The sequence below is a fragment of the Leuciscus leuciscus genome (genome assembly GCF_965113295.1).
Source record: "Leuciscus leuciscus genome assembly, chromosome: 18".
Taxonomy (NCBI): Eukaryota; Metazoa; Chordata; class Actinopteri; order Cypriniformes; family Leuciscidae; genus Leuciscus; species Leuciscus leuciscus.
In genome coordinates this window covers 7,388,422-7,401,342 of record NC_138742.1, presented here as the reverse complement: position 1 = coordinate 7,401,342, position 12,921 = coordinate 7,388,422, and the positions used below count along the sequence as shown (strand labels likewise).

Below are 12,921 nucleotides of genomic sequence, written 5' to 3'. Positions count from 1 at the left end.
CTCAATGACTCAATGGATATGTCACAATATTTTTTAATATACCTTACTGATAATATTTCTTAGTGTATTTCTTATATACAGTATATATTCAGGAATGAACACATTAACACTCTCCAAATGCGGTGTATTACAGCAGTGGCGTGTAACACAGTCACTCATATTAGCCACTTTGGTGGGTTGAATTTTATGTATAATACTGTACATCATTTTATTTTATTTTAGTCTTTTAAAAAGGCGTCTGAAATAATAAACTAAGTGCAATGTAGTGTGGTCAAAAATATAGATTTTTCAATACATATCAATACTGAAATATCTGAAACGCTTCCAATACTGATTTTCTGCAGAATAGTAGATACAAGATATCAGCTGCGCTTTCTCTCTCTCTCATCTCTCCGAGTTACACACAAACCCTCCTCTCCTCACTCGCTCATTTCATTTGCTCTGGATGAATATTGTGGTGTTACAGGGCTTGAATTTTGGCATGTTATGCATAATTTGACTAATTCCCGCAGATTTTGTGCTCACACTCAAAGTTCGGCACATAAAGCCTCCTCTCAGTACTAAAGCGAGTACTTGTTTGCTGCTTATTGCACTTAAACAGTCAAATACACACAAAATAATGAAAAATGCGAGTGTTCACACAAACACAGTCAGTTATGTTTTGAGTAAAAGTAAACAGTTGAGAAAGAAACGCATGTGTAACAGTATAATGGATCAGTGTGTCAGGTCTTAAAGTGACAGCAGCCTAATATACTTGCTGCCAAATAATGAGAAAATAAAAATAAAATAAAAAGTTTTTCCCCATATCAATGTCAAAATTGTGGCCAGGGAACTTTGCTGAGTGGCTAGTAACTTTGGATCACATGATCCTTCAGAAATCATTCTAATATGCTGATTTGCTGCAAAAGAAACATTTCTGATTATTATCCATGTTGAAAACAGTTGTGCTGCTTCATATTTTTGTGGAAACTGTAATACTTTTTTTCAGGATTCTTTAATGAATAGAAAGTTCAAAAGAACAGCTTTTATTTGAAATATAAATGTTTGTTTTAAACATTATTAAAGGGATGGTTCGGAGTAAAATCAACCTAGGGTCCTCTGCACCATGACCTCGAGCCAAACACCCCCCCAGAAGCCTTTTTCCCCTTGGTCGAACATTATTAAAGTTAGAGCTTATTTAGGGATATCAGCCGGATGGTTTAGTGCAGCCGCTAATGGATCCAAATTTGTATCTCGTAAATTACCCCACTAATAATGGCCGGAATGGTACCAAACTTCTACAGTCGTACAAATAGGTTCTGTGCTTATAAAACAAGGCATTGGAAAGTTTCTAAGTACATCAGGAGTTTATTTAAATAACACTTGCCTGATGGCTAATGCTACTGCTAACCCGGACACCGACGTCACTTCACTGAGTTGGGAAAAGCACGTAAAAGTCCTGGCAGAAAGCGATAAATAAGGATGTAGTGTAACAACACCCAGTTCCAGGAATGCAGGGACGTGCACAGGAATTTTGAGGGGCAGTTGCTCTGACCTGAAAACTCACGGGCTATATGAAGGACTGAGAATAACAGGGTCTTTATTAAAATATATATACACAAAGAAGTAAAACACTGAAATACAGCACTCAATCACCTTAACTACTACTAATAATAACACAGATTTTATCAATAATAATGCCACTGACGATTCTGATTATCGATCCGATTCTTTAACGATTCTTCTTGATAGCACTGTGTGGAAAAATGTAGTTATATGCTTTTTCAAAAAAACAAGTGGTTTTATTTATTTTAAAGCTTGAGTTAGCGAACTGTACTTTTTATGTAATTTATGTAATAAATAGAACCTTATTGTAAAGTGTTACTGATTAGTTATACACCGATTCAGACGTCTCCTGAGTTCACTGTCGGAAAGATCAGTTGTTTTAACCATTCATTAAAATGAATCGGTTCAAAGGAGTCATTAGTTCGGAATGCACTGATATTTTGTTGGTAGTACCAGTTTGCAACAATTATTAGTTAACACTAAGTTGTAAACACTTTGGAAAAAATAATAATTTGTCGTTACACTACATCCTTATGCATCGCTTTCTGCCAGGACTTTTACGTGCTTTTCTCAACTCACTGAAGTGACGTCGACATCCGGGTTAGCGGTAGCATTAGTCATCAGGCAAGTGTTATATAAATAAACTTCTGATGTACTTACAAACTTTCCAATGCCTCGTTTTATGAGTACAGAACCTATTTGTACTACTGTAGAAGTTTGGTATCATTCTGGGCATTATTAGTGGGGTAATTTACGAGATACAAATTTGGATCCATTAGCGCCTGCACTAAACCATCCGGCTGATATCTCTAAATAAGCTCTAACTTTAATAATGTTCGACCAAGGGGAAAAAGGCTTCTGGGGGGGTGTTTGGCTCGAGGTCATGGTGCAGAGGACCCTAGGTTGATTTTACTCCGAACCATCCCTTTAATGTCTTTACTCTCACTTTTGGCCAATTGAATGCATCCTTATTGAATAAACACATTCTATTGTCCAATAAAAAATCTTACTGGCCCCTTCTTACTGTAGCACCTTTTATGCTAAAAAGAACGATGTAATAATTTAAAGTTTTATAAGAGTTTTAGACCCTGTTTTGTACTTTATTCATGGAAATTCCTTGATTTCTTCCAGAGTCCTCCACAGCTGCATTAATTTTTCTTTAAATTAGAAATACTCATCTTCCTCTATTTCCTGCTGAGTTCATACTTTCTCCCTCTGCTTATCTCCTTCCTCTCCAGTTTTTTGCCGTCATGCCCTTTTGATCATTCTCAGACTGTCTCTCTCTCGTTGTCCTCTCTCTCTCTCTCTGCAGGCGGCCTGTAAGGCGTCCGTGGTGTTTTGTCATTTTTGCGTCTTGACTAATTTCTTCTGGCTGCTGGTTGAAGCCGTGTATCTGAACTCACTACTGGTCTCTGCTTTCCCGCGCAGCCGCCGCTGTCTGTGGAGTTTCGCTCTGCTGGGCTGGGGTGAGACTCTCATATCTCTGTCCCTGTCCTCTCACACACTCCTTCTGGCTGTCGCAGATGAGTTGTATCTTATAGTGTTGACTATGTGAGTTATTAAAGGAACAGAAGGGAAACGGAGAAATTAGGTTAGGTTTGTCTCTAGATATTGTTTTAACACTTTAATATGAAGTAATTCATAGTTAACCCAAAAATGAAAAATTCTGACATCATTTGCACAGCTTCATGTCATTCCAAACCTGTAAGACTTTCATTCATTTTCAGAACACAAATGATAGATAAGAGAAGATATTTCTAATGAAATTCCAATGTAATTAATTTCCAATCAATTCTGTCGCTCCATTGAAAGTCCATTCACCCAAAGCTCTTGACGCTTCAAAGCGTTTAGGAAGAATGTCTGTCTTTCATCGGTGGAAAAGAGTTCAAAGAGTTCAAAAGAATATATTTTGAAAAATTTACCCCCCCCCCACACACCCCGTATACAATGAAAGTCAATGTCCGTTTTTTTTTTTTTTTGCCTCAGAATATCTTTTTTTGTTCCACAGAAGAAAGAATACAGTTTAACTTTTTTCAATTTTTTTGCAGTAATGACCAACAGTACATTATGATCCTTATTTCTTGGCCACTTACTCTGATCTATCATCATTTATGGTAGTCTATTATTTTTCTCATGTTAGCAGCCATTATATTCTCAGCGGCTCCAATCAGTGAAGTACAGCATGATCCTTCTGTTGTTCTATTTCTCAATTTCCATTTATATTCTGTCTGTCTCGCTCTCCTCTGGTGTGTGGGACCCTGGGAGGGCAGAGAAGTGTCAGAACAACTCTCGTGATTGGCACCTCCGTCGTCTTCGATCTCAGCAGACAATTGAATGAACAAACAGTTTAAATGACATTGTAGAAACATGTGAAATGCATATAGAGTGAATATAACTACACGTACAAATCCATGTTCTCGTTCTTATACACGTTCCTGGTCTTATTGCGAATGATGATATGCGATTGCGAATGATATTAAATCAAGTCCAGTCCAACTTTTTATCTCTCTCTCATTTAATATCCTGTATTGCATCACATTAGGAAAGTTAAATGATGATATTTAGGAGATCTGCTAATTTTCTGTTTTAGAAATATGGAGAGCTCTTGAAAATGGCCTTTTTCTTGTGCAAATATGTTTAATACTTCATGAATGTTGTCTAATTTCCATAAACATTTTCATAATTGCTTAAATTATCAATTTTGGGATTACGCCAACTTTTGGTAATTTAACTAAAAGGCACTTAATATTGCACAGTAGCTCTGAATCTTCATTTGACGGCACAATATGGAAACATTTTGCATTCAAATATCCCAAAACCATTAGCACAGTGTATATGTTATATATGCACAGTGTTGTATATTGAGTTCACTTGTGTATATGATCTCAAATGTTTCCAACAATGTTTAAATCCAGAGAAATTCTCTATTTAAATATGCTTTTTTACATGCTTTTTTACAGCGCTGCATTGAACACTCTGTAAGATTACATTTTACCAACACCATAATCTTTATGTCTCTCTTTCGTCTTTTCTCGCAGGTGTTCCTCTGGTCTCCATCGTCCTCTGGATCTGCTCCAGAGTGTATTTTGAGGACACAGAGTAATTGCACGTTTGTTTTCTACCTTTAAGTAGTGGTTCTCGTGAGGGATTTGAACAAGCCCCTTCACTTTAAGACTCAATCTCATCGCGTCGAAGCTTTTCGATCAGCAGCTAGTCACCCGAGATGGCCACCCGTGCAACACTCTTCATATTTATATCTATACTTCTATATATTACAAAGCAATGGCTTTTATCATTTGCTTCATTGCATCTTTCCTGGTTAAGACATTGAAGTTGTCAATCTATTTTTTTTTTCAGGTGCTGGGACATAAATGAAGATTCTCCTTATTGGTGGATCATCAAAGGTCCCATTGTAGTATCAATTGGGGTAAGATAATGCATGAGGATGAATGAATGGACTCACACACAGTTGTTTTCATGTCTGTTTCTTGCCCAACCAGGTGAACTTCCTTCTCTTCATGAACATTATCAGGATTCTGGTGCAGAAACTGAACCCTCGCTTGATCCAGTTCAACAATTCGTCTCAGTACAGGTACATGCCGACTGTTACAGAACACACACACACACACACACACACACACACACACACACACACACACACACACACACACACACACACACACACACACACACACACACACACACACACACACACACACACACACACACACACACACACACACTGAAGGGACACTAGCTGCATGTGTGGAGAGATGAGTGGGTGTTTTCAATTCATTCTCTATGGGAGATGAACGGCAGGTTTGCGTGGGGGATTGTGGGATTGATATCAGTGAGAGCTTTACAATAAGCTTAACAATTTACAAGGATCTATACAACAACTTTAGTAAATGCATTTGGTATTATTAAAAAAAACACTTCTGGCTATTATCAATGTTATAAACAGTTGTGCTGCTCAATATTTTTCTGGGAACAATGATACCATTCAAACATTTGAAAAAGAGAGAGAAATTAATACTTTTATTCATCAAGGATGCATTAAATTGATCAAAAGTGACAGTGAAGACATTTTCAACAGATTTCTGTTTAATAAATACTTTAATAAATGTAAATAAATGCTGTTCATTATACTTTCTGTTCAACAAAGAATCCTGAAATTAGTATCACCATTTCCACAAAAATATAATTAAAAAAATATTTCTATTTAGCTTTATTTTTTTATTTCAGTTTTTTTAGTACTTAAACTTATTTATTTCAGTTAGTTGCTGTAAGCTCGCCCTCGATCGGCCCAAAGTCCGGCATCCGACCAGCGCGGAAGGTCTCTACGTGTTACTGTCTTTTCTCGAGGCAAAGTATTTTTTGATTAAATGCAATACATTTGAATATGTATTCTCTCGTTGTTTCATCTGACTCCATAAATGAAAAGGTTTTAATGATATCTGTGCATCATTAAATGTGAGCAAATGTTTAACTATTCTTTTTTAACTCTTTAATAAAAATAACGTCAAAGACGGTTAGAATAATCAAATGTAACAATTTATTATGTCAGGTAAATGTATCATGCCAATTTCAGAATCAATTCAAAGATAATCAATACAAAATATCAAAAGCTCTGGATTAAAGAGAAGAGATGCGAACCCGACATTAGGAAATACATGATGCTGAATTCTTTGAGGTCCTTCAACATCATGGGCTGATCTGAGGTACAGAAGGCGCCGAAACCCTTTGCTAAATTCCATTATATAGACAGAACCTCTTTCACATGGAAACATCTTCTAATAATGGAAATTTGCATTCAGATTTTACACCTTTTGGGGGTGTGAGACCATTTGCCAGGAGACCACCTTCCTTTGTGTGCCAGTTATCCCTAAACTCTTAAAAACCTTATTACCTTTTGTTTTACTTATTTGGAAATGAGACATTTGTACCAGTCGCACTGAGACATTTCAAATGATACTAAACATGTCTAATACTCGGTGATAATCATTCACATTAAACTATATATTTTCTTGGGTGAATTCAGGTGATCTGAGCATGAGAGAGAGGGTGAGGAAAGAGGGAATGAAAGGTAGATTAGCATGACTCGGAGGTGAGACTTTCGTCTCGATAGTGCACAAGGGGGAGTTCAAATGTTAATTTCCAGAGAGGTCCTTTGTCCTCTCAGGGTCTGGTCGCTCTTCAACCAGACTGTCCGCCATTTTCCAATTTCTCAATTCTTACAGTTGCCAAGGCAACATTTCTATTATTCATTTCCAGATTTTTTTTTAGAAAGTTTTCATGTAATATTGATATTTTATTTCAGCTTTATTTCAATTACTGCTCATTTACTTTATTTTTAATAGTTGTATATTTAGTTAACACACATCACTTATGAAGCAGTATTTTTGGATGTTAACCTAGATTAATAAATGCTGCAAAAATATAATTTGTTAACCAATGTCAGTATATCCCTCTTGTTGTATAAATGTTCCCTCTTTATACAACCTTATTGTGAAGTATTACTGTTTTTTTTTGTTTTTTTTTGTCTATTGATCGAAAACAGCAAATACTTAATAATTACAGTGTTTATTTCTCATAAGAGAAAGTTGAAACCTACTTCTTTTAACAACTTTATTTTTCCATCAACTGCAGACCTGTGCTTAAAAAAAAAAAAAAAAAAAAAAATGTTGTCAGGTATCTTAAAACTATGCTTCATATGGTAACATCTATATTAACTGGTGGCATTCAAGTGATCAATATTATATAATATGACTGAATGACCAATGAAAATCAATGTAAGGGTCAGATTATTTAGAAATTATGTAGCAATAACGCACAGGATTGTGGGATATCATAGGCAGTAGAGGAAACTATAGTGAAATATGATCCAGACGAGTCTGTCTCAGTAGACCGGATGTTTCGCAAAAGTCGCTCTTTTAAATCCCGTAAACACCCGTGAACTCCAGGGATGTGCTAATGAAATGCATGGAGCGAGACTTTGAGATCCTTGGATAAGCACTAAAGATGTAAAGCTGAAATAAACCTCACAGGCTGACAGGAAATAGTATCGTGTTCCCAGAACGGCATCATCCTCACTGCTAGGATCCTTTGAGGGATTGTAAGTGCTATGCCTTTGTTCTTTCAGCCTCTACAGCATCTGTACTGTACTTGCCCTGTAGAGACCGGCAGATAGCATGAGAACAGTCACCGCAATACAATAGCTTTTGCAGTTTTAGGTATTTTAATAGATAACACACAGGCAGATATATTTGGGGATTATTTGTATATTATTCATATTTTTTTAGTTACCTTTTATTTTTAAACTTTCAGATTTCATTTTAGTTTAAGTTTTAGTAATTATGTTATGTGCTAAAATTTATTTGATTTTAATTACATTCTTAAATAATTTTATTATGTATGTTTTAGTTGTAATTTTAGTACTTCAACATTTCAAAAAAACATTTAGATGAAGTTTTTCATCTAATTGTATTTTATTTCAGCTTTATATTTAATGAATGAAAACAAGTTTTAATAGTTATAGTTTTACTTTTATTTCACAATAACAACACTGCCCACAAGAGACTGTTTACCAACCAAATTTCATTACCATGTATTTTGGACATACAAAATGACCATCTTAATAACATGGTATTATTTTGAATACCTTGTGTTGTACCCTATAAATACCACGGTATGTGTAAAAAGGCTATATGGTGCATTCACTAAAAAAAACATGGCATTACCATAATGTGTTGTTATATTATCATGGTAATACCATAAGTGGCGTATAACGGTATAAAGTATTTTTTTCTCTATTAATTTCTCCCACAGGGATTTTTAAAAAGTCTTTGTTAAAAAGTTATAAGCCATGAACAAAGCCAACCAGCTATGAGGTGGTATGTACGCATATTTAGCAAAAAACGTAAAAAAATCAAGTATTTTGAAAGCGTTGAGAGATCGCTCTATTACGCTATTCGCCGTGCTTCATGGGAGTGGGCGGAGCTAACAAGATATTTTGGGGCGTGTTGCTTTTATCGACTCTCTGATTGGTGTAATTTTCTGTACAGCATCATGGGTAATGTAGTTTTTCACCAGGAGTTCCGCTGTTAAACACGATTATAAAAAAAAAGCTAAAATAATGCGGGCTGACAGCTTCAACAAAAGCAAATACTATCGATTAACAACCTCGTATAACTCACAATGTCCAAAATACTATACTTTTTGGTCGTTTTTAAGTATTAAAATAAAAATAAAATAGAAACATGGTAGGCCTACATCTTTTGGGAAATGTAACTATGGTAGTAACGTGTTTTTTGGGCCTTTATTAATGTGGTGTTCTTTGAAGTACCATGGTATATGATAATGGTAAATCAATTGAAACATTAACAGTAATCACAAACAATTATTTTGTCAAGTCATATAGTTAATTGGCCAAAATGCAGGCTGTTGCCAAGCAACATAATCAAAATTCTGCTGTTTTTATATCCACGTATCAGGGTAATTTCCACGAAATTTCTACTCATGCATGTTTAAGAGCACTGACCTGATTATCTGGAGAGAAGTGTGTGTGTGTGTGTGTGTGTGTGTGTGTGTGTGTATGTGTGTCCTGTTAATGCTGTTATCATGAAGAGACTCTGTCTGTTTTGCCATATATGAGTGTGTGCTGCTGTTGAATATGCAGATTTCACACAAGCCTGTGAATGACAGCTCTGCTCTCCAGAATATGTGGTTTTAAGCGTTTCTGCCAGAATACTTGACAGTTTTGCATTAAAACACATTTCAATGTGTGCAGTGGTGCTATCATAGTAAAACAACACGGATTCATCGATCCGTGAGTGAAATTTTAATATGTTTCACACTGCGGGACCTCGTCTACATTTACAGTTAAAGTTGAATAGTTCAATCACTATTCAAAAATGCCATTATATTTCAGTGAATCAACTTTCAATTTCACACAAAGCTCTTGTATGGCTTCAGAAAACTTCTAATATATTGCACAAGTTATATGGACTACTTTTCTTGGACTACTAAACTTCTCTTTTTGTCACAGTGTCTGGTTGTGTTTCCCCGGGTACCCACTAGATGTCCTCCTTACCCCCACGGTGTCTTGCACTAGGAACTTCATCTCCCACAATTCTGTCTGTGATTTGCACCCAGGTGTCTGTATTTTGTATCACCAGCTGTCTCTTGTTATCCCCTTGTCATTCATGTATATAAGCCCTGTTTGTCTTGTGTTCTTTGTGAATCAATGTTTAACGTTACACCGCGTCTGTTGCCTGAGTTTTGCCCTGCCTTGTCCTGCCTTGTCTGTTTCTTGTTTTTGTTATTTGCCTACCTGGATTCTGACCTTTGCCTGTTTTGGATTTCGCTTTTTGGATTACCCTTTTGATATTAAACACCTCACTTTGCTGCACTTTGGATCCTGTGCTTATTACCTTGGCGGTCGTGACAGATTGATTCACCCTCTAGGATCCAAGCAGTATGAGCGCCCGCCGCAATTTCCCCGCTGCCAGAGGGGAACAAGGAGGACCATCAGCACCAGAACCCAGAATGAGCATTTTTGAATGCTTTGCACTGTGGGCTCCGATTATGGAGGAGAGAATGGCGGTCAACTCCCCTGAGCCACAGCGCAAGAACACCGGGCAAACCAAGTCGGTTAAGGTTCCCCCCCGTGAACATTCTTTCGTGGGGACCCGCCTGGTAAAGTTTCGCGGTACCCGCGGAGGTCGCAGAGGAGGTGGAGGTGGGCGGGAGGAGATCCCGTTCCATTACCCGTTCTGGCCGCACATCGATCCAGAGGTTCCCCTGCAGCGGGCTCCACCTAGTCCAGAGCCGTCCACTCACCATCAGAGACGGCGGAGGAGGAGGAAACCTCTCGGCCTCGACCACGGGTCCGAGATGATGCCCGTACAGCCTGCTGTCACGCCAGAGACTGTTCACGTCACATCTGCCCAGCCAGAGACGGTTCATGTCACGTCTGCCCAGCCAGAGACTGTTCACGTCACGTCTGCCCAGCCAGAGACTGTTCACGTCACGTCTGCCCAGCCAGAGACTGTTCACGTCACGTCTGCCCAGCCAGAGACTGTTCACGTCACGTCTGCTGAGCCGGTGTCTTCGGACAAGATGGCCGCCGCCGAAAGTGTTCCCGTCACGTTTACCGAGCCGGTGTCCATGGACAAGATGGCCGTACGGCCAGTGCCCGAGCCGATGGTGCCTGAGTCGGTGGTGCCAGTTCCAGTGCCTGAGTCGGTGGTGCCAGTTCCAGTGCCTGAGCCGGTGGTGCCAGTTCCAGTGCCTGAGCCGGTGGTGCCAGTTCCAGTGCCTGAGCCGGTGGTGCCAGTTCCAGTGCCCGAGCCGGTGGTGCCAGTTCCAGTGCCCGAGCCGGTGGTGCCAGTTCCAGTGCCCGAGCCGATGGTGCCTGAGTCGGTGGTGCCAGTTCCAGTGCCTGAGTCGGTGGTGCCAGTTCCAGTGCCTGAGTCGGTGGTGCCAGTTCCGGTGCCTGAGTCGGTGGTGCCAGTTCCGGTGCCTGAGTCGGTGGTGCCAGTTCCAGTGCCATTTCCGGTGGTGCCAGTTCCGGTGCCTGAGCCGGTGGTGCCAGTTCCAGTGCCCGAGCCGGTGGTGCCGGTTCCAGTGCCCGAGCCGGTGGTGTCTGTTCCAGTTCCTGAGCCGGTGGAGTCTGTTCCAGTTCCAGTGCCTGAGCCGTTGGTGCCAGTTCCAGTTCCTGAGCCGGTGGAGTCTGTTCCAGTTCCAGTGCCTGAGCCGTTGGTGCCAGTTCCAGTGCCTGAGCTGTTGGTGCCAGTTCCAGTGCCAGTTCCGGTGGTGCCAGTTCCAGTGCTTGAGCCGGTGGTGCCAGTTCCACCGTCCGAGGGGTCGTCTCCGCCGTGGCCGCCCGAGGGGTCGTCTCCGCTCTGGCCGCCCGAGGGAAAGTCTCCGCTCTGGCCGCCCGAGGGAAAGTCTCCACCCTGGCCGCCCGGGGGAAAGTGTCCGCCCTGGCCGCCCGAGGGGTCTTCTCCGCCCTGGCCGCCCGAGGGGTCTTCTCCGCCCTGGCCGCCCGAGGGGTCTTCTCCGCCCTGGCCGCCCGGGGGGTCTTCTCCGCCCTGGCCGCCCGGGGGGTCTTCTCCGCCCTGGCCGCCCGGGGGGTCTTCTCCGCCCTGGCCGCCCGAGGGGTCTTCTCCGCCCTGGCCGCCCGAGGGGTCTTCTCCGCCCTGGCCGCCCGAGGGGTCTTCTCCGCCCTGGCCGCCCGAGGGGTCTTCTCCGCCCTGGCCGCCCGAGGGGTCTTCACCGCCCTGGCCGCCCGAGGGGTCTTCACCGCCGTGGCCGCCCAATGGACTGTTCGCTTTGCCCCGACCACCCGATGGATTGTTCGCTTGGCCCCGGCCACCTGAGAGACTTTTGGTTTTCCCCTGTTTCCCCATCCTATTGTCCATGTTTCCCTGGCCCCTGTCTTATCCTAGTTCCCCCGTGTTTGTTCCCCTGCATGGACCTGGTCCCCCGTCCCTCCCCTGGATCCTCCACCGTGTTACCTCCCTCCTGATCTCTTGGTTTGTTCTGTGTTCCGTCTTGGAGTGTCTGGGAGCCACTCCGTAGAGAGGGGGTCATGTCACAGTGTCTGGTTGTGTTTCCCCGGGTACCCACTAGATGTCCTCCTTACCCCCACGGTGTCTTGCACTAGGAACTTCATCTCCCACAATTCTGTCTGTGATTTGCACCCAGGTGTCTGTATTTTGTATCACCAGCTGTCTCTTGTTATCCCCTTGTCATTCATGTATATAAGCCCTGTTTGTCTTGTGTTCTTTGTGAATCAATGTTTAACGTTACACCGCGTCTGTTGCCTGAGTTTTGCCCTGCCTTGTCCTGCCTTGTCTGTTTCTTGTTTTTGTTATTTGCCTACCTGGATTCTGACCTTTGCCTGTTTTGGATTTCGCTTTTTGGATTACCCTTTTGATATTAAACACCTCACTTTGCTGCACTTTGGATCCTGTGCTTATTACCTTGGCGGTCGTGACACTTTTGTATTTCATGAAAGAGTATATTTTTATTTTTGGGTGAACTGTCCCTTTAAGCTCAGAATGATGGTTTAATTCTTCTGTAAATAATACATTTTACATTTGTGTTTTATAAATTAGCAGAGCAATTATAATCATTGCACTGTTTGCACATGTTTTCATTCATGTATATTTATTAGGCAAATGCTTTTATCAGATTTACAAATGAAGAACAATACAAACAAGAGCTATAAATACATTTCTAACACGATTTATAATGCACTTCAATATTCACATCAGTGTGCATATGCAGAGGAAACCTGTGAATATTAAAGGAATAGTTCACCCTAAAATAAAAATGTTGTCATTATTTTCTCACCACCAGTATGCTATT

General features: G+C 40.9%; 1 protein-coding gene across 2 annotated transcripts in view; it reads left to right on the top strand.

The window, feature by feature from the left end:
* ghrhrl (growth hormone releasing hormone receptor, like) overlaps positions 1-12,921 on the top strand; it is a 51,427-nt gene that overhangs the window by 26,153 nt on the left and 12,353 nt on the right. For both annotated transcript variants that reach the window (XM_082145665.1, XM_082145664.1), the window contains exons 7-10: positions 2,858-3,011; positions 4,584-4,644; positions 4,903-4,972; positions 5,046-5,137. In XM_082145665.1, coding sequence (XP_082001791.1) covers positions 2,858-3,011; positions 4,584-4,644; positions 4,903-4,972; positions 5,046-5,137 — 377 coding nt within the window. The remainder of the gene's footprint in view (positions 1-2,857; positions 3,012-4,583; positions 4,645-4,902; positions 4,973-5,045; positions 5,138-12,921) is intronic.